Here is a 27,933-nt window from a genome sequence, read left to right on the forward strand (position 1 = left end):
CAATTACATTCCACAGAGCCCATAGCTCTGTTTGTGCCCCCTCCCCCACAACACACCACAAACTGACCTCCCCTTCTGTCATTGAGTGTGAGATGCTACATCCCAACCCCCTACCCACTCTGCCTTTCCAGTATGAAAGGACAGGAGATAACAGTTTGTAAGGACAGGAGATAGCCCCTAATAATTAATGTATTTGCAGATTGCTTTACCTGCAAACAACCAATCTGGTGCCTCTCTGCTCATCAACCCACGACTTCCCCCACTTCATTTGAATTGCACTCAAATTCAAGGCTTTAGGATCATGATGAAGACAAACAGAGGTATATTCCAGTTAGGGCCGGGACGATACCAGTATCATGATACTAGTTAGTATGGTGCTAAGGAAACAAAACATTGAGCAGATTTAATTTATTTAGGAAAACAGCCCTAATGTTGGAAACAAACATCATTATGTTGTCATCCAGAGTCACATTTATTTATTTTCCAAGCTATAGCACACTATATTTTACATACAGCAGGTTTTTAAAGGTTTGCTTCATGTTTTCATTTTTGCCATGGAAAAACTATTGCAATACTGGTATCGTCACAGCCCTAATTACAGTTCATGGGCACAATCTATTAATATAATTTTACAAAGAAATGTTACATTCATAGATAAAGCAAGCACACATGAAAAGGGCAGAGAATGTTCAATATTGAATTAATTTGTTATTTTCAAGAGGAAGAGTGAGTTTACTTAGAAAAAGAGAGAGAGAGACAGAGAGAGAGAGAGAGAGAGAGAGAGAGAGAGAGAGAGAGACAGAGACAGAGACAGAGACAGAGACAGAGACAGAGACAGAGACAGAGACAGAGAGAGAGAGAGAGAGAGAGAGAGAGAGAGAGAGAGAGAGAGAGAAAGAGAGAAAGAGCGAAAGACAGAGGACCAATTTGAGAAGTGTCTTTTTATCCACCTGATATAGAGGTGGTCATATAAACATTTTAGAATGATAGGTGTTTGATGGTTTGCTCTAGAGCCCTCGTCAGTGAAACTCACAGGCAAGTATTTAATCATTGCCAAGTTAATGATTGCTGAGCGTATCTCATGGATAGCCTACATAACAACAGAACATTCACCTGCCATTTTACTGTGTGGGTTTCTCTTATTTTTTCATTCTCCTTCTTTCAAAAACCTTTTAGTTCAGTGAGAATACAGTAGGTCTGCTTTCAGGTTTCATCATTGCATGAAATAAAACTACAGAAGAAATGAAAATACTTACAAGTCTGAAATATATTAATTTAACAAGGACATAAAGTGGGAAATTATTCCTATATGATCAATATTTCCCTAAATCTATGCCAAGATTTTCCACAGAGAAAATAATACAACTCTTCGACTGAATTATCACTGGGGAAAAGTTCGAGAAGCATCCACGTCAAATTTCCCCTCATAGAAACCGTTTCCCATGAACGCCACATGGATGAAGTCAGATATTTCTCATTTCAGATGGCTAGATGGCTTATACTAGTTCTGCACAGTGCAACCAACAACAATGAGAGGGATGCTTCTATTGCATGGGATTAGGCAGTGTATAATATATTATACAGAGCAAAGGTGATGACTATGTAACTACACGCCTGACCTGTGTCTATATAGAGATACAGTAGATCATGGACATCATATTGTGAGTTCTTCTTCTAGCACGGGGGAAAGGGGAATTTGAATGCTGTGATATCACTGGGCTTTCTTTCTTGACAGGTCAGAGAAAGCTGCTTTTATAGTTAACTCCACATGCACTTCTTGTCGCCTGGCCATTTTATCTCAAATTGATGACTGCTTTTAGAGGGTGTGCCATTCCTCTGCAGTTATGGGATGATATCGAAGAGGGTTGGATTGGTGAGATGTAGATTGTAGATTGTAGATTGTAGATTGGTAAGGTAGGCTACATACAGTGTGAATGAAAAAAAAAACATGCACTGGTCAACCAGTGCTCTTCAATGAGCAATAATATACCTTAACTGATAATATTCCTCATTTTCCCTAAGCGCATTGGATGTTTTTTTCTGTCCTTTTCCCAGGCATTATGTGAATGTTGTGATTTATTAATGCAGCATGGGGTCCATAGCAAAACTGTCAAGATACAATATCTGCTATGAGGCAAGCTGGAGGGTGACATCTAGTGGAGTGCTTTCTCACAGACACGGAGCCATAGACCATTATAGTAGTGGTACGCCGTAAACTGTTTGTTCACCCGCCTGCAATTGCTAATAACCCATCCGCAACCGCCGGACTATAGGCTATGTGATAAATTGAAAATCTGAGGCCTGCATCCGACCCGCTAATATGTTAAATGCACTGTAGTCAGAGACTGCGGAACGATTTTTTCACAGGGGGTGCAGGATTTTTTTTTGGATATGTTTCTGTTATATTTTCCGACATTTTGGTAGGCTATTTGTTACTTAACTTGTATATAATTAAATACATGCAGCTTCTCTTCTGTCATTATATGTTGCCGTAGAAGACTAAATGAACCCTTGCTTACCAGAATAATGTCATACATCGATAGAATGAACGCTTCAATCTAGTTGACATCAGTCAAATTCTCTGTCATCTCTGCTTCTTTCACGGAGTGAAGAAATGTAGGGACCAGGGATAAAATGCAACAACTTTTAAAAAACGGGAATGATTTTCTTTGTAAAATTTCCAATTTGCATCAGATTGACAGGTTGTAAGGAAATAGAAAGCTGTGAAAACAACCCAACATGTTTCTGATAAGATTTCAGTTCGGGCTTGAATGCATATTTTATGTAGTTGAAATACTATCAGATTTTATGATGCTGATGAATACACCTCTACCGATGGTATCTAATTGTGCATTTGCATTCTCTCAAGATGCTAAAGAAAGAAATAATATTTCTCCTCTCCTGTTCCCCAGTCAATATGTAGGAAGAGCCGGAACGAAAGTAACAAGGGGCGAAAGTAACACGCCCATTTTCTCAGATAACACAAAAGCTAGAATGACATAGTGAAGTCAGCATGTTCCTAATGTAGAGGATGACCTCCCTGCAAAAAACGGACCAGTCTGACCATGTTTTGCAGAGTTATTATAAACAAAAAGGGGCTTTGAGCGATGTAAGTAAAACAGAAACAGACCCGGAAGTGTTTTCCGGTTGTAGAGTTGTGTTAGAGATGTTGAGGTAAAGAGAGAGGCCCAACTCGGTGGAAAATCTGTCTCTCTCCAGCAGGTGGCGTTTTTCACCCACCAAGCAAGGAGTTTTTGTATGGAGGTCAATGAATGTCGAATTCGGTAAAAACATTTTTTTATGGCTTATTTACTACATGAGGTTTATTTGATTGAATATAAGTTTCGTAATGCTTAGGTTATTACGAGAGTGTACTGATATAAGTAGGACATGTGATATCCCCGCAACTTTGAGAAAAAAACACTTTATATCGGAGTTGTCTCGAGATGGCTATTCATGGCATGAGGCTAGTAGCATAGCATCTTTCAATTGAATACAGGTGGTTGACGGCAACAACCCTCATCGAATATCCCAAAAAGCATTAAAATAATGAAATGTATCCACCAATCCAAAGAAAGGCGGGAGCTAGACCGCCCAATGTGCCACTTTGTGGACAATGACTCTCATTGTTAGAGTGGAGAGACAAGTATCTTGTCAGTATATCCATACTCTTTGGTTGCGTTTAGTTGTTGAAGGTTCCAAACATACAGTACCAGTCAAAAGTTTGGACACACCTACTCATTCCAGGGTTTTTCTTTATTTTTTACTATTTTCTACATTGTAGAATAATAGTGAAGACATCAAAACTATGAAATAACACATATGGAATCATGTAGTAACCAAAAAAGTGTTAAACAAATCAAAATATATTTTATATTTGAGATTCTTCAAAGTAGCCACCCTTTGCCTTGATGACAGCTTTGCACACTCTTGGCATTCTCTCAACCAGCTTCATGAGGTAGTCACCTGGAATGCATTTCAATTAACAGGTGTGCCTTGTTAAAAGTTCATTTGTGGAATTTCTTTCCTTCTTAATGCGTTTGAACCAATCAGTTGTGTTGTTACAAGGTAGGGGTGGTATACAGAAGATAGCCCTATTTGGTAAAAGACCAAGTCCATATTATGGCAAGAACAGCTCAAATAAGCAAAGATAAACGACAGTCCATCATTACTTTAAGACATGAAGGTCAGTCAATCCGGAAAAATGACCTCTGCTGCAGAGAATAAGTTCAATAGAGTTACCAGCCTCAGAAATTGCATCCCAAATAAATGCTTCACAGAGTTCAAGTAACAGACACATCTCAACATCAACTCTTCAGAGGAGACTGTGTGAATCAGGCCTTCATGGTCGAATAGCTGCAAAGAAACCACTACTAAAGGACACCAATAAGAAGAAGAGACTTGCTCGGGCCAAGAAACACGAGCAATGGACATTAGACCGGTGGAAATCTGTCCTTTGGGCTGGAGTCCAAATTTGAGATTTTTGGTTCCAACCGCCGTGTCTTTGTGAGACGCAGAGTAGGTGAACGGCTAATCTCCGCATGTGTGGTTCCCACCGTGAAGCATGGAGGAGGAGGTGTGATGGTGTGGGGGGACTTTGCTGGTGACACTGTAGGTGATTCATTTAGAATTCAAGGCACACTTAACCAGCATGGCTACCACAGCATTCTGCAGCGATACGCCATCCCATCTGGTTTGCGCTTAGTGGGACTATCATTTGTTTTTCAACAGGACAATGACCTAACACACCTCCAGGCTGTATAAGGGCTATTTGACCAAGAAGGAGAGTGATTGAGTGCTAAAATAGATTACCTGGCCTCCACAATCACCCGATCTCAACCCAATTTACATGGTTTGGGATGAGTTGGACCACAGAGTGAAAGAAAAGCAGCCAACAAGTGCTCAGCATAGGTGGGAACTCCTTCAAGACTGTTGGAAAAGCATTCCAGGTGAAGCTGGTAGAGAGAATGCCAAGAGTGTGCAAAGCTGTCATCAAGGAAAAGGGTGGCTACTTTGAAGAATCTCAAATCTCAAATATATTTTGGTTGTTTAACACTTTTTGGGTTACTACATGATTCCACATGTGTTATTTCATAGTTTTGATGTCTTCACTATTATTCTACAATGTAGAAAATAGTAAAAATAAAGAAAAACCCTTGAATGAGTAGGTGTGTCCAAACTTTTGACTGGAACTGTATGTCATTTTCTTGCTAGCTAGGCTTGGGTGTTAGCCTGGGAGAAGTTACAGGAGAGACTGGTGGGACGAACATAGCAAAATGTAAACTGATGACCTGGAATAAAATAAAAATAAACTTTTAAGCACAGACCATTGTCTCATCTAGTTCATATTGCTTTTATAATGTTAGAATAGTATCAACAAGAAAATTATATTTGATATCATTAGAATTATGCCTTGGATTAGTTTATCACAAACTTTTATCGACAGTTTAGTGGTTAAAATATATATATATTTCTGGTGGTCAATTACCTTGTGTCAATCCATGGAAATGTGATGAGCATGATGAGTTTGCCGTTTGTGAAGAGAATAAAGAAATGTATTCTATCAAGACATGAGGAGCGCGCATGACAACGACAGCTGGAGCGCACCAGATTGGTAGGGCTAAGCATGAATAGTCATTGAAAATTGTGAAAAGCATCTCCTACTACATTCCCATTAAAGTGAGGTGAGAAAATTATGGTTAATACACCTATTATGTGATCCATTTAAGTCTGATTAATATTGTAAGGCAAAATATTGTGGTTGCGCAACATTGCAATGTTGACGCATGGTTCATTTTCATAAATTACAAACCTATAGCATGAATTATTTAAATCGATACAAACATGAAATTATGTCTGATAGTACATTTATTGAAAGTAATAAGCATTACAAACCAGAAACATGGAGATAAGACAGATATTGTGCACTTCTCACCAGTTGTAACTTCCGTCCCAAGGCCGTGTTACGCCCGCCCCGTCGACAGGTACAAAAGTAACGTTGCGGTAGTTCTCTTCTTGGTCTATTTAATTCAAACTAGTTTACCCTAGAAATGAAATTACTAGTTGCTAATTGTAGAGGACATGTATAAGCTGTTTGTAATAAAATATGGTGTGTCTAGCTCTATCGATCTCTGAGTAATTAGGAAAAAACAAAAAGTGTTACTTTTGTCCCAGTTTTCCCCGATGACAAGCATACTCATAACATGATGCAGCAACCACCATGCTGGAAAATATAAAGAGTAGTACTCCGTGATGCATTGTGTTGGATTTTCCCCAAACAAAATGCTTTTTATTCAGTACAAAAAGTTAATTTCTTTGCCACATTTTTGGCAGTATTACTTTAGGAACAGGATGCATGTTTTGGAATATTTGTATTCTGGACAAGCTTCCTTCTTTTCACTCTGTTATTTATGTTAGTATTGCGGAGTAACTACAATCTTGTTGATCCATCCTTAGTTATCTCCTATCACAGCCATTAAACTCTGTAACTGTTTTAAAATCACCATTGGCCTCATGGTGAACTAAATCCCTGAGCGGGTTCCTTCCTCTCCGGCAGCTGAGTTAGGAAGGGCGCCTGTATTTCTGTAGTGACTGGGTGCATTGATACACCATCCAATGTGTAATTAATAACTGCACCATGCTCAAAGGGATATTCAATGTCTGCTTTTTTTTTTACCCATCTACCAATAGGTGCCTTCTTTGCGAACCATTGGAAAACCTCCCTGGTCTTTGTGGTTGAATCTGTGCTTGAAATTCACTGCTCGACTGATAGTTGTATGTGTGTGGTACAGAGATGGTGTAGACATTTTAATATCATGTTAAACACTATTATTGCACACAGAGTGAGTCCGTGCAACTTATGTGACTTGTTAAGCACATTTTTATTCCTGAACTTATTTAGGCTTGCCATAACAAAAGGGTTGAATACTTATTGACGTAAGACATTTCAGCTTACATTTTTTATTCATTTGTAAAAATGTATCTAAACAAAATTCCACTTTGACATTATGGGGCATTGTGTGTAGATCAGTGACACAAAATCTCAATTTAATCCATTTTAAATTCAGGCTGTAACACAACAAAATGTGTAAAAAGGGTTGTGAATACTTTCTGAAGGCGCTCTACCTATTGGAGAGAAGTCATGGCAAGGCTGTATAACACACACACACACAATGCTGCTGTTCTATTATATAGGGTGAATTCGGAAAGAGTGGGACATCATATAAGCTGGGACAGCTTAATCCTGATGCATTTATTTCATGGTCTGACAAGAGAAAATCTAAACTATTGTTACTAAGCTCTTGCAGAGAAACCACATAATCAAAATCACATCACTTCATTGGTATGACATCAAAGAGGGGGGAAGAGCAATATTCCAACAGGAAGCTCACCCTGCAAAGCACAACGGTAAGATCAGTGACATAGCTTTTTTTCTGTTTTGATGTTAAGGTTATAAAACCATGTCATAAATAATGCACAGTGCCACATTGTGATGTAAATGTTCATACTATGTACTGGTGCATCAAAATACATTAAAAAGTTGCCAATATTATGTTTACATTTTGTAAATCTGTCATTTTGTTATTGTCCTGCTTTACCAACCATAGCTAGCTAAAGTAGGACAACACGGAGTAGCTAAATTGGGACAGTCTTATAGGCTTTTCCAATGGAGGAAAGATATCCAGTTTACATTAAGGACCCCCCTGTACATAGGTTATGCAGGGCTCTGGTTCTTGTAGTACTATATCCTGTAATGTTTTTTTTTTAGTACTGTTATTAGTACTGTTATTTGAGTGAATTCAGAAAAAGTGGGACACTTTTTCATTTCTGTCTTCTGTAACTTCTTCAGACATCTATCCAACATATTAGACCAACACATAATACATGAAATCCTCAATGTTTCCTAATCACACAAAATGTAATTGTCATTGGGGTACAATTAGAACTATAATAATGGTGTCCCAGTTTATCTAACCTGCTGTCCCAGTCTACCAAATGTGAACTAAAAATATGGTTTTGACTCGGTGTGTCATCTGTGAATATGATATCAACATTATTTAATTATTTTGTGTGATTATGAAACATCTTGAGGATTTCAGAAATGTATCATATGTTGGGCTAATATGTTGCATAGATGTCGAAAGAGGTTACAGAAGTTGGAAATGCAAAAAGTGGCCCACTAATTCCGAATTCATCCTACTATTTGTTCAACTGCCCTACCAAGACACTTTATATTTGTAACAGTCATACTTGACATAGCACATGCATAATCTATACTGTATATAGTTTACATTACTATGCATACTACCTTATAATTAATTGCTATTTTTTTACGTGACTTTTGGTAATTATTACTATTGATTATTGTACTGCAATGTTGAGGGAGCTAGCACATAAGCGTTTCACTGCACCTTTTATACCTGCTGTAAACTGTGTACTTGACGAATACAATTTGATACAGACTTAATACAGACTTTTAAATACAATTTATTGGACACATTTCATCATGTTCAACGTGATATTGGCATCATTAAGTGAATTGTAGGGTTAAAGGCTTCAGCATGCTTCACTTCGGCTGGCGAACAGAGCAGTGTGCTGGCATGAAAATACCGTAGTTTGAAAAACGAGGAGAAAAGCGGCAATAGTACTGTTTGTCCATTTTAAGACGCCGTAGCCAGAATACGTCCCCAACATTGTCTGAATTAATCTAAGATAACTCAAGAAATCTGTCATAAATGTTGACGTTTTTGCCGAGGAGATATTAGTCGAGCAATTTTATATCTAACTAGCATGTTTGGTGCCGTATTAATCAATGAAAAACATGGCATGAAAACGAGTCGTCTCTCGTTGAAGAAGAAGTCTTGCGCTACCGGCGGGCACATGCGCAGATCGAATACACCGATTAAAGGTGTTCCATGTCCTAATAATTCGATAGATTGCTTAGAAAACCAGGTGTTTTAATCGGCATATGCTTACTTCGATTTGATTAAGATAAGCAGAGTAGGGTGTTTACATAACTATTTCCATACTCGGCCTACTGCCATAATCAGTGTAATATCGAATTATTAGTGTGCACGTAAAATCTAGCCTGACAGCCCATAGTGCAGATCTAGCGCCCATGCACTATCGGTTGCCTAAACGAGTTCAAATCCAATTCAAATGTTGTTGTTGGTCGACTAATAGGCATAGCCTAGTCTAATTACAAGTGAGACGTTTGGTGAGTATTTTATTCATATAGCTAGCGACACTTATTAATAACTATTTTCAGCAAATTTAATAATTCTCATAACTAGCTTAGTAAGATTTGAGTTAATTATTTAGCCCCTCGCAATTAGCCTACTGCTACCAGGTGAACTAATTAGCCTGGCCTAGTAATGCCTTTTCACATTTGGTTCCACAAGAGGTCACTATTCTCCTTCAGGTTAGGCAGAGCTGCAGCTCTGCCTAACCTATTAATATATATATTTTTTACAGTCTATGGTCTACAAAGTGCCAAAGATGGAGCTGTCTATTCAGGCAAAAGGGACAAGGCAAAATGTCTCACGGTTGATAAACTGGTGCCCTGTGTAGTTTCAGTGAATGCAATGTGCCGATGAGGGCAAAAATAAAATGTCATAGGCAATACAGGGACTACTGTACATTGTCAACATGCAGAGAGGAATATATTTTTTTTTGATTAATCCCATATTTCATTTAATCTCTCCTTTCTGCTATAGGCCAACAGGTTAGTCTGTTTCTTGAAAGAAAACGTCCCTTAGGAAAGCAGACAAATCACAATTCTAGTATTGTTTTAATGGGGGTAATAATAACATAGTATTGCCTACTGTACAGGTTTGAAACCCTGTTTAGTCTGACTTGCCAAATAAACATAATTGGTTAAATACCCATAGCATCACAAAAAGTTCCTTCAATTATGTATTTATTTGATTAGATAACACTATCACTTATCTGTTCATAAAAATTATATTTTTATGTGACCACATTATAATTTGATGGCGCATAACAACTTGGTGTCAACTTCTGTCTTCAAAATAGTAATTAATCTACATTTTTTTCTCTGTTTGCACTGTTATGTAATGTGTTGATGTTCAGTCGGCTTTTGGAGGAGTTCATCTCAGTTACAAGAGGAGGAAACTTTGCAGATCGACCTCGCTGACTGTCTCTCACTGTTTGTTTGCTCTTGTGTATTTGTGCAACACTTTCTCACTGCGGATGGTTTTAACTTAAGGGTGAGATCTATGAAACAAAGGCCTTTTCTGAAACATGAGGTCTTGGGCCTGTCCAGTATTCATGCTCCTGTTGCTGTACTTTGTGAAATACAACCAAATGTCCTTGTAATATAGACGGGTCAGGCATGGATTACAGCACCATGTGGTTTTATTGGATGTTCTGTGCTGTGAAATTGTTTATTTTGTGATTTGGGCCTTGTTTCTCTGGTAGGTCCACAGCGCTTCTCCTGCCTGCCTGTGCAGAACAAAAGATTAGCAGCCAGGAAATGCCCCAGCCAATCAGCTGCAGTCTTACATCCTGCCAGTGCGAGCAGGCCACTCACAGCTTGGTTTCTATCCTAGCAGCCGATCGGCCAGCCTGGAGAGCCGTGGCTGTGCTCTGAGCAGGGTGAGGACAGAGGGCTGTCCTCCATGTTTTAATAAGCATTGACATAACACACTGAGTTTGTTAGCCATGCATCCACAGAGGTAAGCTTGATTTTCATTATTTCACTTCCTCTTTAATAAGCTACCAGCTACTGTGTATGTTCTGTGCCTCGGGAATACAGGTTTGTCTCAGGGAGAGAGGGGGAAGAGAGCCTGCTAGTCCCCACAGCACAGTAGTGGAGCCTGGCAGGAGAGCAGAGTACAGCACAGCAGGCTGCCTCTGCCTGTTATGTCTCTCTGATCACATAGGGGGTCAGCCTGTCTTACTACCTTTTTACAGAATATAGCATGGCAAGAGGAATATATCCCTGTTGGAATAAGGAACAGGATTGATCAGTTTGGCTTGGCTGTCGGGTTGTAAGGGTTTATGACTGTGTCACAGGCCTGTACAATCAAAATGGAAGGTGTGGGGAGGTGAGAGCTGTAACGTTCAAGAGGGGGTCCCAGTGGATTTAACAGATGGTAAAGAGACAGCTCAGCAATGACAGCACAGCAAAAATGATTTAGGCCTCAGTGGTATTAGAGCAGGGCACTGCTTTTGATTGTATGCCCTTTTAAGCAGGAAAGCAATCTTTGAGGACAAACAAGATCGACTATTCAAAAGGCATATTCTCAGTGTTTTTCCAGACTACTGTTTATACCTACGGGTAGATCTCGCATTCTTCTTTTAGCATGTTGAGTTGTTGAACAAGGTTTATCTGGGTTTAAAAAAATAAAAATGTATTGAACAACTAGAAAATCTTCCTAATGGTCTTTCAGTTCACAGCTTTCTCTTTGCTGTGGAGTGGCAGCCATTTCAGAGAGCTTCCCCTTTCTGTGCAATGGCTCTAGGCACTCTGGGTGTTTGCATGTGAAGCCTGACGAAGGAAAGCAGGGCTGTTTCAGACAGCCTTGGCCAGAAAAATATAATTGTCCCAAGAAGGATATAAGAATCTTTAATTCTGTAGTGGAACTCATAGAATTCGCACACATAGACGAATGCTGTATGTCGGCATATGTTTTGTCAACAACCATGTAAACTATCATATTATTCCTGAATGTCTGGCATGTGACGCCAATTGCCTCAAATTCACAGAGTCAAAGCACATTACTTTTTACCCTACAATGGTTCTTAATGAATTGACTGGAGAGCAAACCTTTTCATCCAGTGCCTTTTTGTGAATGGTCTTTGGTAATGCCCTTAATCTTTTCATTCCTGTCTGGCATGAGGATTTGAGGTGCTGCCACCGACTTAGCCCATTCATAGACACTAACTACCTTTAGCACCCATTGATGAAGGTATCTTCTTCTCGGGGGACTTTTGTCAAGAACCCTGCCACTTGCTGTAAAAGTTAACACTAATCGCTTGCGGTATGGTTTTGGAAACATAAGGAACATATATTTCATATCAGCGAGAAAAACTTTACTAAACACAAAAGGTTAAATTACTACACACCTTTTATTAGTGTTCCAACATGGCCATATCGCCACGTTACAGCGCTTGTTTAAGGAAGTCCAACGGAAGACAAAGGTGACCACCTGTGCTAATTAGCTATCTAGCGTGCACCTGTTTGTAAGCGTAACTGGGGAGGAAGTGTAGTTCGTAAACTGGAGGCACACACAGTGTATGGATCTGTGCAAATCTGCTAACGTTAGTGTATCTTTTTTATTTGAAAGATTCTTTATCGCTGAAATGAAAGATAAGGGCCATACGTTTCGAAAACCGCTTAACAAGCGATGATTATTGATGTTTGTAATACGGCGTCAGAATTGTAGTTCACATGGCCGGCTGTGGGCGAGCTGAAGGGTTTTCTAGAGCTACAACTGACTCTGCTTTACACTAATGGTTCAAACAAGAAAACCAATTCATGCTGGCACATTTGATTAATTATTCACCACACCTGAGTAGTCTGACCTTTTCTAACGATCTTCATGTCATTCAGATTTGTTCTCCATGTTAAACCATCATTGTTTTTGTCAATCAATCTTTTTAATGGCAGCATTAGTATTTATTTAACAACAAATCAAGATTATGGTTCAAAGTGGCACTGGCAGAATAAAGTAAGTAATAGCAATACCACTGTTGGTTACAAGTATAGACACATTGTAAAGGTCCAGAAGTAAAGCCAGTAGGAAAGTGTTGGACTGGGAAAAGGGTGTTGGCAGCATGTTCTCCAGTCTTAACCACAGCCGTCCATTTTGATTCTGAGGCCTGCTTTTCAGCCCTGTCTTTGTGCTCAGTGTAAGGCCCTTCCTGCATTCCTGTGAGCCGGTCTACTGGTAAGCTGTGTGTGATCTCTACAGCAGCTCGCCTCGGCTGGAGCCGTGTGTGCGCAGTGTGCTCAGCAGGCAGGCAAGGAGGGAATGTCTTCAAAATGGACGCCACACACACTGCCTCAGAGCTGTGGAGGGAGAGGGAGGGAATCTGATACGCTCCCTCTCTGCCTGTGTAACTGCATCCCCCATGTTTTAGAAAATGCACACAGCCAGTGAGGACTATATGGGATTGAGGGACTTGATTCCAGGGGTTTTGTGATAGTGAGGAGAAATCCTCTCTGCATTGCAGCACTGTGTCTGAGGAGATAGGGGAGAAGAGAGCCTGTGTGGCACACTGAGCCAGGCGCCCAATCAGGCACCTCCGTGTGGCGCTCAAACCAATCGGCAGTCCACAGCTGAGGTTAAAGATTGACAATCGCAGAGAGAGCAGCAGGGAGAGCAAGGCCCTTCTGGAAAATTCAGCACCAATCTTTGTCTCATCCCCCACCGGCCTCACTAATAAAAAATAAAAGCATTTTTTCTTTTTTAAAGGCTGAAGAATCTGTATTCTGTGCGTATAGAGAAAAAAAAGGTATGCTGTCAATTTCCTACATTGAAGCATGGGTGTTCTGTCAGAGAGGGCGTGGGAGGGATTATATCACTATATTAATGAAAATTATGTATTTTCTGAAATGTTTTATCTACAAGAAGGGTGTTGTAGGCATTGGTTTAGTGTGTTTTCACTGTCTCTTTCACTCTGCTCATCTGACCGGAGGAGGAGGGGATGTTGCTGAGGCAGACTCTCTGTCTGTGCTGAAAGCCTTTATCAGAGGTGGAGGCCAGTAAAGCCAGTGCTCTGTCTGTCATTTTCTGCCCCCGACATGGAGAAGAGAGAGACAGAGAGGGGTGATAAAGAAATGGTGGAAAAGGGACTACATATGCTTCTCTAACAGGGAGCTGCTATCTTTGTATCTGGCACTCTCGCATTCTAATTATGCTGCTCTCTCCAAGAGCTAAATAAAAAGCTGGTGAAATGGAACCTATCTGAGCTGTGAGACAGTAGCTTGTGCCGTGGCGTAAAAAACAATTTCTGAAACAAGGGGATCGACACATTGTTGTCTGAAAAAACAAGGATGTTCATTTTGAGCTGATACTGCGTAAAACCTGTTTGACAGTTTTCTTATTAAGTAGTGGCATTCCCAAAAAGTACCTTTTTTTTTTAATTCAAGGAAGTGTGCATTTAAATGATGTGTATGCATAAGGCTGGGACTGTGTTTGTTCAAGACAATGAAACAGGAATGTTTGAGTTGCTTCTCTCTTGGGGGATATAAAGTGCATGAGACTGGGGTAGTCTCATTTTAGAGGGTAATGACCATGGCATTGTAGTCACCATGCAGTTGTAGAGCTGATGGTTCTCCATTGCCCCTGGCCTCAGTTCAGCCTTTGATGTCTCAGTAGGTCTTGGGGCCCAATGGTTGTGGGCTCAGGATTCATGTGTGATGGGAACGGTTGAGTTTGATATCATTTTAAGATTACCAACAGGTTTGTCAAACTATTCTATGATTTCTTGAAAAAAATGTGTTTAAACAATTGTCATTTTTTAAGCTTTAACGTAATTTATTTAAAAAGGCATCAACTCAGATTTTTGTCATTTTCGAAAATGTATCTTAAACCCTATTTTACATCATCTGAAGTGTTTGTGTTGTGCCCGCCATTGGTTGAGACGCAGCATTTTCTTGAATGCAGGGTGGGTGTCATTTCAACCATAGAAATTGTGGATCTATCCCTACAGACCCCTGCAATCTAGGTGGTACGCCATTTACATTTAAATTGAATTGAAACTTTAACTTCCAATTACTACTAGAAAGATGGCCTCTGGTCCACCCATTGTCGAATGTCAACTTGAATGTGAATGTCTATTCTATTATCTCTACAACACAAACACCTCAGATTATGTAAAATAGGGTCTGAGCTACAACATACGTTTGGTAATGTAGTGTATGTGGACACCTGATCGTCAAACATCTCATTCCAAAATCATGGGCATTAATATGGAGTTGGTCCCCCCTTTGCTGCTATAACAGCCTCCACTCTTCTGTGAAGGCTTTCCACTAGATGTTGGAACATTGCTGTGGAGACTTGCTTCCATTTAGCCACAAGCATTAGTGAGGTCGGGCACTGATGTTGGGCGATTAGGCCTGGCTCGCAGTCGGTGTTCCAATTCATCACAAAGGTGTTCGATGGGGTGGAGATCAGGGCTCTGTGCAGGCCAGTCAAGTTCTTCCACACCGATCTCGACAAACCATTTCTGTATGGTCCTCACTTTGTGCACGGGAATTGTCATGCTGAAACAGGAAAGGGCCTTCCCCAAACTGTTGCCACAAAGTTGGAAGCACAGAATCGTCTAGAATGTAATTGTATGCTGTAGGGTTAAGATTTCCCTTCATTGGAACTAAGGGGCCTAGCCCGAACCATGAAAAACAGCCCTAGACCATTATTCCTCCTCCACCAAACTTTAAAGTTGGCACTATGCATTTGGGCAGGTAGCATTCTCCTGGCATCTGCCAAACCGATTCGTCCGTCGGATTGCCAGATGGTGAAACTTGATTAATCACTCCAGAGAACGCATTTCCACTGCTCCAGTCCAATGGCGGTTTGCTTTACACCACTCCAGCCGACGCTTGGCATTGCGCATGGTGTGATCTTAGGCTTGTGTGCGGTTGCTCGGCCATGGAAACCCATTTCATGAAGCTCCCGACGAACAGTTCTTGTGCTGATGCTTTCAGAGGCAGTTTGGAACTGGTGAGTGTTGATTTCTACGCGCTACACGCTTCAGCACTCGGCCGTCCCGTTCTGTGAGCTTGTGTGGCCTACCACTTTGCGGCTGAGCTGTTGTTGCTCCTAGACGTTTCCACTTCACAATAACAGCACTTACAGTTGACCGGGGCAGCTCTAGCAGGGCAGAAATTTGACAAACTGATTTTGTAATTTTTTATTATTTAACCTTTATTTAACCAGGTAAGCCAGTTGAGAACAAGTTCTCATTTACAACTGCGACCTGGCCAAGATAAAGCAAAGCAGTGCGATAAAAACAACAACACAGAGTTAGATATGGGGTAAAACAAAACATAAAGTCAAAAATACCACAGAAAATATATATACAGTGTGTGCAAATGTAGCAAGTTATGGAGGTAAGGTAATAAATAGGCCATAGTGCAAAATAATTACAATTAGTATTAACACTGGAATGATAGATGTGCAAGAGATGATGTGCAAATAGAGATACTGGGGTGCAAATGAGCAAAATAAATAACAATATGGGGATGAGGTAGTTGAGTGGGCTAATTTCAGAAGGGCTGTGTCTTGTTGGAAAGGTGGCATCCTATGACGGTTGAAAGTCACTGAGCTCTTCAGTAAGGCCATTCCACTGCCAATGTTTGTCTATGGAGATTGCATGGTGGTGTGCTCGATTTTATACACATGTCAACAACGGGTGTGGCTGAAATAGCTGAATCCACTAATTTGAAGGGGTGTCCACATACTTTTGCATATATAGTGTATATAAACAAGAAAAACATCCGTTTACGCATTTTTTGGTAATTGCTGAAAAAATGACTGTTTTTATTAAAAACATTTTAATCAATTTCTTTCAATAAATCATAAAACAGTTTCACAACCCTGTTTGTAAGCTTTCAAATTATATCAAACTCAACCCTTTATCTTTTTCAGTGAAGACATGGATGTCTCATGGTATGGTGGGGTATGCAAAATGGGAAAACTTTGAGCACCTCTTTCTCCTGAATGTTTTGGTGTTCAGGTTCAAAAAGTACCTTTCTACCATGGGCAAAGATGTATGGAAGGTTTCGTTCAAATCAAAAGGGGTGCAATAAGAAAGTGATTGAAATCATATGGAATGACTACATGTTGAGTTTGAAACTAGAACACATTTAGCTGTTAGTTACATAACAGTTAGTTACATAACATCCATGCCCAGTCATTTCCAGTAGATAAGATGTGTCTCTGTGTGTAATTTGTCCATTTGAGAAATCCCCTTTTGACATCAATTCATGATTTATGGGTTTGAGTTCATGTGTAGATAGGATTCAACCCCATGTTATGAAATGTATGAAAAGCAATGTATGAAAAGCATTAGAAAAGCAAATCTAATCCCTGGGACATTGTTCTGAGGCACTGACGGATGATTGGTGACCTTCTAGACTAATCACATTCTGTCAGTTTCACACTCTGGAACTCTTAACTGCTTTACTAGACATTTTCCTTCTCCCAATAAGAGAGGGACTCTTGCTGGCCATAGCCTGTAGATTTATGATACCTCTGCACCAAAGCGAACAGTGTGTGTCTGTGTCCAGTCAGGATTGGTTTAGACAGAGTTTGCCTCCGGGCCAAATGTACTCTCACTCTAAGAATAACCCCATTGTAGTGAGACTGAGAGTGTGAGTCAGTGTTGAAGCAGACCTTTACAGCCAGACGGGATTGTCTTTCCTCTGAAAATGATACTAGATCCACACAAATAAGATTTGTGAGACCTTGGTTTTACATTTACACACAAGTATTTCAGCAGATGCTTTTATACAGTGTGATTTATGATTGTTACTTAGTAGATGGTGTTGCGAAACCACGTGCATACTGAACATACTGTGGATGAAGCAATGTCTGGTGTAAACATATTGAGAGTCAAACTGTAAAAAGGCATTGGATGAAATGATATATGTTGGGAGTCTTTTTCTGTAGGTGTTGTCATAACAGGGCATTGATAGTGCATCTCTTTTCTCTGCCAGTTTGGCTGAGGAGGAGGTGAAGACTGAGTCGGATACAGTAGAGGGGATGGAGATCTCTACACGATCCAAAGGTGAGAAAAAACACTGAAAGCTGAGCTGTACTATCACCTATTTAAGCCTATGCCTGCGGGCAGTATGTGGTGGTGGTGAAAGGCTTTATTTTATTGCTCCCATTTTGAGTGTAGGCTACTGTATGTGTGTGTTTGGTACAGAGCTGAATCACACAAGATGGAGGCTAATGTGCTGCTTCTGTTCATATCGCTGTCATGTCTTATCACTATGGTAACTTGTTTTTATCTGCTGTACTGTATGAAAACAATGAACATCTACTGTTCTATGGCCAGTACATGCACCTTCTTCTGGGAAATAATACATCTGTCATGTTGGTTTGCCTGACCTTTGACCCCTCCCTACAGTTTCAGACCCTGGGTCAGTAGAGCGGGCGGCCCAGAAACGCAAGGTGTCCAGCCCCCCTCACTCATCTAATGGTCACTCCCCGGCTGAGACTTCCCCCAGCCCGGTCAAAAAGAAGAAGAAACCAGGAGCGGTCAGCAGCAGTAAAGACCAGGTGCGACCTCCCCTTCCACTCCCCTCCCTGCTCCTCTGTGCTCACACTGTTGCGCTTTCAGAAGCTGCTGGGTTTCTGTTACACTGAAATATATCCTACTAAAAAACCTATGTATAACATTTTCTGTTCCAATTGAGTCTTTTGGTATGCCAGGGGACTATTTGATGTTTGTGACACCAGGGGTTTATCTTTTCTTATAGTGCTACAGTAAGCCTATATGTCCTAATACTATGTAAAAAGATTATCTAAATAATTGTTTCATTAATGTGTTTGCATGCTTGTTTTACTAATTTTGCCTACTAAAATCAAGTGATTGGTGATGCTTCGGCCGTTGCTCACACACTGAGACTATTAATGATTAGCACTTTTATCAGCTTTATAAATGGTCAATTACAATAGCAACCTTGGCTTATAAGCCATGGATCAACGCTTGTCTCAATGCAAAAAAGTAACAGGTGTGGATCAAAACACAGACTGCTTTTCAGATCCAATCAGTAAGTGATACTAAAGGCTAGTTTCTCAAACTGATCCTTTTCACTGTCTTGACCTTTTGAAGGGGAATTTGTAATGTAATCTACAGTAATGATTCTCTTCCAGTCTGATACCAGGTACGGTCAATTAATCAATGTTTTAATGCCTTATGTTGCAACACAGGGTTCTAAGCAGTCTGTGTTTTGGACAGTTACTATGTAGATTATGTATAGAAAATGTATGCACTTACTAACTGTAAGTCGCTCTGGATAAGAGCGTCTGCTAAATGACTAAAATGTAAATGTAGATTGTCTTTTTAGAAACCATATTTTTTTATTGTTTTGTTTTTATTTTTTTCATGTCTGCTGTGCTGCTCATGTAATCTCACACCTGATTTTGAAACCCCCTACATTCTCTTTCTCTTGCCTGCATTTCAGTCAGAACTAAGACATGGTCCCTTTTACTATGTGAAGCAGCCAACACTCACCACAGACCCTGTTGATGTTGTGCCGCAGGACGGCAGGAATGACTTCTACTGCTGGCTGTGCCACCGCGAGGGCCAGGTGCTCTGCTGTGAGCTCTGCCCGAGGGTGTACCACGCCAAGTGCCTCAAACTACCCGCAGAGCCCGAGGGTGACTGGTTCTGCCCTGAGTGTGAGGTACTCGCTTGTGGGTGGGACCGAAAAGCAGTTGTCTACCAGGAAGACAACTTTAGAACTTTAAAATGCTGGGGGTTGAGGCCGGACTATGATGACAGACATCCATATTTTATGGAGTTACAAGAAATTCTGATCATGTTGGTATAAGATGTGGTCATGGTAGTAAAATGAGGCTTGATACTGGGAATATCCTTTTGAAATGGCAATATACATCTTGCTAACAAAATATCTACCTCTTTTCTTTCAGAAAATAACAGTTGCAGAGTGCATAGAGACTCAGAGTAAAGCAATGACGATGCTAACAATAGACCAGCTGTCATACCTGCTAAAGTTTGCACTCCAGAAGATGAAACAGCCAGGTGTAAGTGCACTGACCTCCCTCCTCCAACTGACTGATCAGTAACATTCTAAATCAACTGTATATAGGGTACATATTCCAAAGGCTTGTGCTTCTGCTTTCACCCTCCCCTCATTGTCATGGAATAACTACTTATTTCTACCTTTTCTAACTGTTGTTATTGACTAATTGTTTTGACAGTAGATATAGAACTGTTGAAGAATAGAGAGATCAGTGTTAGTAAAAATCATAAACACTGAATGTACAAAACATTAGGAACATCTTTCAATGACATAGACTGACCAGGTGAATCCAGGTGAAAGTTAGGATCCCTTATTGATGTCACCTGTTAAATAATATCCACTTCAGTGTAGATGAAGGGGAGGAGACAGGTTAAAGAAGGATTTTTAAGCCTTGAGACAATTGAGACATGGATTGTTTATGTGTGCCATTCTGAGGGTGAATGGCCAAGACAAAAGATGTAAGTGCTTTTGAACAGGGTATGGTAGTAGGTGCCAGGCGCACTGGTTTGAGTGTCAAGAATTGCAATGCTGCTGGGTTTTTCACGCTCAACACTTTCCCGTGTTTATAAAAAATTGTCCACCACCAAAGGGCATCCAGCCAACTTGACACAACTGTGGGGAGCATTGGGGTCAAAATGGGCCAGCATCCCCGTGGAACACCTTGTTGTCCATGCCCTGATGAATTGAGGCTGTTCTGAGGGCAAAGGGGGTGCAACTCAATATTAGGTAGGAGTTCCTAATGTTTTGTGTAATTCCAATGTGAGTGAACAGAACTCAATGGAATGGTCGTGTGCTTGTTTATATGGTCTGATTTTTAAGACCGCTCAATGCTTTCTCATGGTTTTGTGTCCATCATTGATGAGGTCCATTGCTCCTTCCCCAATACACTGGGAACTTATTTACTGTACTCAAAGTCTGAAGTATCCTTTGGTGTTCTGGTTACAAAATGGTAAGCCATAAGTAAGGGTGCTCTAACAACACTAAACCACCCAAGCCTGTTTTAGCCAGTCCTCTCCTCTACAATGGCATAAAGAGGAAAGGAACCATTGAACCAAGGGTCCAGTTTGTAAAGCGGTGGTGTAGTGAGGATACAGTTGCCCCTCTTACTCTTTTTCAGGACCAACCACGCTCGTCATCTCACTCCCCCCATGCAGGCGCCACGCAGAGAAAGGCTTTTAATTGGGTAATCAAACAAACACACTAAAAAAAGACCTAATCATATTTCCCCCCTGTTATTTTCCTCCTGTTTGGAGTGTTATTTTTGTTTTGTTTGTCTGTTTTTAGTTGCTATTGTCTGTCCTGGGGTGGTAGAGTGTGTGTGTGTTGTGGTGGTGGAGGTCATGCAGTGAAGGCTGAATCCTAAATTGAGATGCGATTTCAAGCAATTGAAATCTTAACCTAAATCTTGAATTGATTGCAATTATATATTTACATTAAAGTTTTAGCTATGAGTGTGTCTCAAGTTAGGATTTGGCCTAAGTGAGGCCAATTTGGAATTGGAATATGAAGGTTAATTCACTGTGCACGTTTATTTTGTCTCTTCTCCAGACTGAACCTTTCCAGAAACCAGTATCTCTGGAACAGCATCCGGACTACGCAGAGTATATATTTCACGCCATGGACCTCTGTACATTAGAGAAGGTTAGAAATGTGATGTCCTTCCTTCTTTGGGGTTAGAACTACAATACCAAACCTCACCAGTTGTTGATCACTGACCTTTTCTATTTTATTTTTCCAGAATACAAAAAAGAAAATGTATGGCTGTACTGAAGCTTTCTTGGCAGATGTGAAATGGATTTTACACAACTGCATAATTTATAATGGAGGTCGGTGTCCTTGTTTTGATTGCAATGGATTTTTACTGGTTATCAAAAACTGGTTTGTAATGATTACTCACTGTGACCTTCTTATTTTAGGCAATCATAAGCTCACTGCCACAGCTAAAGTCATAGTGAAAATCTGTGAACATGAGGTCAGTATGGGTATGCAGTCAAAGATTCTTTCAGGCCTTCAGAAGAGACTCTTCTTACACGTACAATGATTCTTCTATTTTAGATGAATGAGATTGAGGTCTGTCCGGAGTGCTATCTATCAGCTTGCCAAAAGAGAGACAACTGGTTCTGTGAGCCATGCGTGAGTTCAGTTACTTAAAATCAAAGCTTGTGCTAAACGAGTCATACATTTTAATTGTAGTACCTTGTGTATACTGAATGTGATCTGTATAATGGCCTCTGTATGATAACTAGTCTTCCTGTTTCCTTTGCTCAGAGTAATCCTCACCCTCTGGTGTGGGCCAAGCTGAAGGGGTTTCCATTCTGGCCTGCCAAAGCACTGCGGGACAAAGACGGGCAGGTGGATGCTCGTTTCTTCGGGCAACACGACAGGTAATTCCCCTTTGGTACTTAACTATGTCACTTATACTCATCAGTACATTTGGTATTTCACAGCTCTCTGTCTCTATCCTCCGTCTCTATCCTCCGTCTCTATCCTCCGTCTCTATCCTCCGTCTCTATCCTCCGTCTCTATCCTCTGTCTCTATCCTCTGTCTCTATCCTCTGTCTCTATCCTCCGTCTCTATCCTCCGTCTCTATCCTCCGTCTCTATCCTCTGTCTCTATCCTCTGTCTCTATCCTCTGTCTCTATCCTCTGTCTCTATCCTCTGTCTCTATCCTCTGTCTCTATCCTCTGTCTCTATCCTCTGTCTCTATCCTCTGTCTCTATCCTCTGTCTCTATCCTCTGTCTCTATCCTCTGTCTCTATCCTCTGTCTCTATCCTCTGTCTCTATCCTCTGTCTCTATCCTCCGTCTCTATCCTCCGTCTCTATCCTCCGTCTCTATCCAGCTGTTGAGTTGTATTATGTTTCTTCACCTTCCAGGGCGTGGGTCCCCTTAAACAACTGCTACCTCATGTCCAGGGAGATTCCCTTCTCTGTGAAGAAGACTAAGAGCATCTTCAACAGTGCCATGCAGGAGATGGAGGTCTACGTGGAGAACATGAGGAAGAAGTTTGGAGTGTTCAACTACGCCCCCTTCCGGACACCCTACACCCCTGACAACCAGTACCAAATGCTGCTGGATCCCGCCAACCCCTCGTCCGGCTCTGTCCGGCCCGAGAAGCAGGAGAAGATCAAGTTCAACTTCGACATGACTGCATCTCCCAAGATGCCCTTGGCCAGGAGCATGCTGTCTGGCGGGGGCGGGGGCATGAGTGGAGCTGTAGGGAGTACAGGCAGGAGGATCTCCCTAACAGATATGCCCCGCTCGCCCATGAGCACCAACTCCTCTGCTCACACAGGCTCTGATGGAGAGCAGGACACACCAGACAAGGGCCAGGCTAGAGCCCCAGTCAGCCACTACAGTGCTGGGGAGGAGTCCATGGACTGCGCAGGTAGGTACTGCACACTGCCTCTCTGACAGTCTGGAGTAGAAGTCCTAGGGGAATATGGAATATACTGTAACAGTGACCTAGACTCTGGTTTTCGGTATAAATCAAGCACTGTAAACACGGGGCATGTTGATTTCTTCAACGTACAATTGCCATAGAAGTTTTTTTTTTAAACCTACCTCTTAAATTAAGATCCGAAGAAGAGCATGACTGTGATAGATATAGATATCTTACTCTCTCCACAGCATCACCTGCTTCCACTCGACCTGGTCCTGCCTCTGGTACCAATGACAGCCCTAAACCGTTCCACTCCCAGGATCCTGCTCTGCCTCTCGTCCCCAAGCAGGAGAAAGCAACTCCCACAGGGAGCATCCTTAACCTCAACCTGGGTGAGCTGCCACACACCTGCCCTCAGTCACACCACAATCATCTTCAAAGCTCACCTGTTTAGCACACCTGGGAAAGGCTTCATGACAGCAAAACCATATACATATACCTTAACCATATGTAGAGGCATTCCTACTAGGTCTAGTGATTGGAGCTGATTTCAACCAGTCAATAACATTGTTTGTGATCTTGTGTGCTGGCCTTTCAGACCGTAGCAAAGCCGAGATGGATCTAAAGGAGTTGAGTGAGACTGTACAGCAGCAGCAGGGGGCACCACCAGTCCTCACCTCACCCAAGAGACAGATCAGGAGCCGCTTCCAGCTAAACCTGGACAAAACCATTGAGAGCTGCAAGGCCCAGCTGGGTGAGTGATAGCGGCACCACTCAACTACTTTGTTTTCAGTTAGTCCATTTGTATGAAAACAACCCAAAAAATCGTTGACGTTATACATTTCCCCCAATTTCCCCTCTGCTGTGTACAGGTATAGATGAGATCTCTGAGGACGTGTATAAAGGAGTGGAACACAGCGACTCAGACGACTCTGATAAATCAGATTCGAGTGACAGTGACGCCAGCGACGAGGAACACAAACCGAAGGCGGGCCAGCACACAAAGGCCAATGACAAGGGCGAGAAGGACCCTTTCAAGAGGGGATCCAAAGACCCCCTGCCCCCCAGCCAAAACGAGGTCAAAACAAAGGGGCCAGCAACTGCCACGGTAACCATGGGGGATGCGGGGGCACCATCTACCCTCTCTGAATCCTCATCTAAAGAGAAGCAGGGTGTAGACTCGAACAAAGAGACCCCAGAGAAAGCCAAAGGAGCCCCAGTGTCCCCGGCATCCAGAGAGAAGCACCAGGTGAAGCAGGAGGCCAGGCAGCCCTCTCTGGTGGACGACTCAGACTCTGAGAGGGAGCTGGTGATTGACCTGGGGGAGGACCAGGGGGGCAGAGACAGGAAGAGGCGTAGGAACGATTCATGCGCCACCAAAGATCCACCAGCCAATAAGACAGAGGGTGAGTCCTCCTGTTCTCTACCACTAGTTGATAAAATATGAAAGCGAGAAAAAAGTTTAACCAAAACCGATGCTGTTATTAATTAATATTCTTTCCATTGTAGGTAAAGCCCTGTCAAGTTCCCTTACGCCATCTCAAAACAACACAGCCCCTTCCTTAACCCCCAGTGTGAAAGATTTATCACATTCTCCACTAGCCATCCCTCTAAACATGGTGTCCTTCACTACTGCCTCTTCCACCACCATCGCCCCTACCACCCTCTCCAATGCCACACTACCGACGGCCCCGATCACAGCCTCCTCCGCCACCACAGCAGTGAAGAAACAGCGCCCTCTGCTGCCCAGGGAGACTGTCCCGGTGGTGCAGCGGGCGGTGGTGTGGAACCCCACCAACAAGTTCCAGACTTCCTCCCAGAAGTGGCACATGCAGAAGGTGCAGCGGCAGCAACAGAATCAGCAGCCAGATACACCTCAGCTGCAGGCAGCATCAATAGGCCAGCCACAGACACAAACAATGCCGCAAACGCCAGCATCTGCAACCTCTTCCTCATTGCCACAGCAACCTTCCCAAAGCACGCGGTATCAGACCAGGCAATCTGTCAAAGGTACACCACAGTATTAGTTGATAATTAGCACACTACAGAGAAAATGGACACAGCAAAAAAACTATTTGAGGGCAACTGCAGGACTAAAAAACATCGCTGTGATGTCACTGATTTAGTTTTGATTCTTGTTGTTTACTCTAGCTGTCCAGAAGAAAGACCCTCCGCTCAATACGTCCACGTCGTCTGTTACCCTGGTGACCAGTACCCCACCCTCTGTGGCCATGATGGCAGCCCCCGGAGTAGGAAGTGGCCCCTCCACCACCTCTTCCATGGCAGGGGACTTCCAGATCCCCACCGCATCAGCAGATGTAGCAGCTGACATCGCCAAGTACACTAATAAAGTAAGTATGCAAGGCTTGGATCGATGGCCAGAGTAAACAAGCTGAAGACTGTATACTACACTATCAGTATATTATTATGGTTTGGGACTTGGAGCAGGGCTTATTAAAGCATGCACACTTTTGGGGGACAACTTTACATATGGCAGTTAGATAAAGATTCTCAACCAATCAAAATATGCTTTTTTTATTATATGTCATCTGCATTTAATGAAGTTATGATTAGTCATTGGTCTCTTGGGTACTCAAAAGAGTGTGATGGGTCTGCATTCAAAAGATTGTATAAAGCTTACTTCTGAAAAAGGTTTTGCTTCAGGTCTCCTTTTTCCTCAGATAATGGATACAATCAAAGGGACGGTGACTGAGCTGTACACAGACCTTTCCAAAAGCACTTCAGGGAACACATTAGCAGAGGTAGGTATTTGCTGGTCGCCCTCAGAGGGACTGAATACCACCATGCCTATAATAGCTAGCTGTATGACTCTGGGGAGTCTGAGTGTATGTCCTTGTCTCTCCCACACAGATTAGACGATTGAGAATTGAAATAGAAAAACTGCAGTGGCTTCATCAGCAGGAGCTGTCAGAAATGAAGCACAATCTAGGTAAGGACCTTTGCATTACTCTAGCTTCAACTGCAGATGACCCAGATAAATCTGGGTCAAGGACTGTCTCTCAGTATAACAATGGATGTCATTGACTAAGGAGAAGTAATGGCGTTATTCTACGGAGAAGGTTATGGTATTGTCTGTGTGTGCATGTGCAGAGTTAACCATGGCGGAGATGAGGCAAAGTCTGGAGCAGGAGAGGGAGCGATTGATGGCGGAGGTGAAGAAGCAGATGGAGGTGGAGAAACAACAGGTGGTAGATGAGACCAAGAAGAAGCAATGGTGTGCCAACTGCAAGAAGGAGGCCATATTCTACTGCTGCTGGAACACCAGCTACTGTGACTACCCCTGCCAGCAAGCCCATTGGCCAGAACACATGAAGTCCTGCACACAATCAGGTAACGCACACACACCAGCCATATTCAAAGCTGAATTTATATTAGTTAAAGAACATTGAATCCATCTGACTACAGGTATCAATTTTCTTACAATTGTATAGTTATATATTTCTGTTCTCTTTTGTAGCGACAGCCTCACAGCAAGAGCCTGAGTCGGGGTCCACGGCAGACGGCCCAAACAAAGCCTCAGGACAGTCCAGTGGTCAAACTTCTCCCAGAGGAATGACAGCATCTGCCCCCACAGACAAAGACTCTAACGTGGAGAAAAGCAAGGACAATGTCACTGTTAGTCTTTCCTAACACTGAGCCCTTGTCCCAACCATTGAGTTATTGCACTTCAACCTGTAACATAAAACTATCGACACTTTCTCTTTTCAAGCTGCTGTTCTGGAGTAATCCAAAGGCTTTATTTTTGGTTAATGACCAGAATTACATTTTTCCCGAAAAGCTACAATCATCCTTCTCCATCTCAAGTATATTTACTTGAATGTCCAGGAGATGAATGTCCAATGTACTATAGGACAAGTAACCACAAGAGGGCGCCACCTGTTCTCGCAATCACTGTCACATTACATTACACTCCCTTAGCAAACTCATAGAGAAGCAGCTGTTCATGGCTAAATTTCAGGAGTGGGTGTGTGAGTAAGCTGTATAGAAAGTTTCAGAAAGTGTATCTATTATCTGTAATATTAATAAACATTTATTGGGAGTGCATAATACGTTTTGGTACTGGACAGTTTGGTCAATGATCGCCCACATGACCAAACTCAATGTGAACGGACAAGAATGGAACATGGCTTCAGATGAGTGTTGACACAAATGTCGGTTAATTTATTTTTTTCTACAATTGTGTATGTTAATTTATTTATTATTTATACCAGAATGTTGCCTACAGTTTATTGCAGAGATAATGTACAATGCACTGCCTGTTGAATTAAGATATGGTTTAAAGATAGTTATGAGGCTTTTCCATTTCGGAATGTTTTTCTTTCCTCCCTTGGGACTCGTGTTCATCATAATGCAACCGCCATTTGTCCTGATTCCTATTTCTGCATGTTGTCACTGAAAAATAAACCATATTTATGGCAAACACAGGCCTAGTTTTTGAGAGGTAACAGAATACACGACAACATTTTGAAGGCTGTTACATTTTTCAATGTGTCTGCCACATGATTCAAAAACGTAAATGTATCTGGTTGAAAATGATAGACTACAGCGAACAAGTCTTTGTATGTCCGGTTTGAGCGCTCTACTACACATCCACTCATCTGAGAGCAAATGGAAATGCCATTTGATTTTCACAAACTATTTCCCTACAATCTACTGTAATGGAATAATTCCTCCCTGTATAGAGAAGAGACTAAATTAACTCTGTTGTATTTAATGTCTTGTTTGTTTACATTCTGTAAATAAAGTATGTTCTGAAACTGTTTGACCTTGACAAAATACCATT

The 27,933-nt window shown here is 41.7% G+C and overlaps 1 protein-coding gene across 2 annotated transcripts; it reads left to right on the top strand.

Moving 5' to 3' along the window:
* Window positions 1-10,608: 10,608 nt before the first annotated feature.
* Window positions 10,609-27,912, top strand: LOC311138079 (MYND-type zinc finger-containing chromatin reader ZMYND8-like). Of its 2 annotated transcripts, XM_084172736.1 has the most exons (21): window positions 10,609-10,697; window positions 17,690-17,760; window positions 18,106-18,257; window positions 19,166-19,387; window positions 19,635-19,748; window positions 20,865-20,930; window positions 21,296-21,388; window positions 21,486-21,573; window positions 21,664-21,719; window positions 21,803-21,880; window positions 22,016-22,131; window positions 22,624-23,135; window positions 23,378-23,521; window positions 23,728-23,883; window positions 24,002-24,535; window positions 24,639-25,139; window positions 25,281-25,480; window positions 25,811-25,891; window positions 26,001-26,079; window positions 26,241-26,480; window positions 26,608-27,912. In XM_084172736.1, the coding sequence occupies exons 1-21, from the start codon at window positions 10,684-10,686 to the stop codon at window positions 26,778-26,780; spliced, it is 3,690 nt and encodes a 1,229-aa protein (XP_084028862.1). In that variant the 5' UTR covers window positions 10,609-10,683; the 3' UTR covers window positions 26,781-27,912. The 2 variants fall into 2 exon arrangements, with proteins under 2 accessions (XP_084028862.1, XP_084028863.1); XM_084172737.1 differs by lacking the exon at window positions 20,865-20,930.
* Window positions 27,913-27,933: the final 21 nt, after the last annotated feature.

The sequence above is a fragment of the Coregonus lavaretus genome (genome assembly GCF_964263955.1).
Source record: "Coregonus lavaretus genome assembly, chromosome: 12".
NCBI classification, from domain to species: Eukaryota; Metazoa; Chordata; class Actinopteri; order Salmoniformes; family Salmonidae; genus Coregonus; species Coregonus lavaretus.

Excerpts from the sequence above, each read along its gene's own strand:
- LOC311138079 (XM_084172736.1), top strand. Across the intron at positions 18,258-19,165 it reads TCAGCAGCAGTAAAGACCAG|TCAGAACTAAGACATGGTCC; the intron begins GTGCGACCTCCC and ends CCTGCATTTCAG. Across the intron at positions 21,574-21,663 it reads CTGCATAATTTATAATGGAG|GCAATCATAAGCTCACTGCC; the intron begins GTCGGTGTCCTT and ends TTCTTATTTTAG.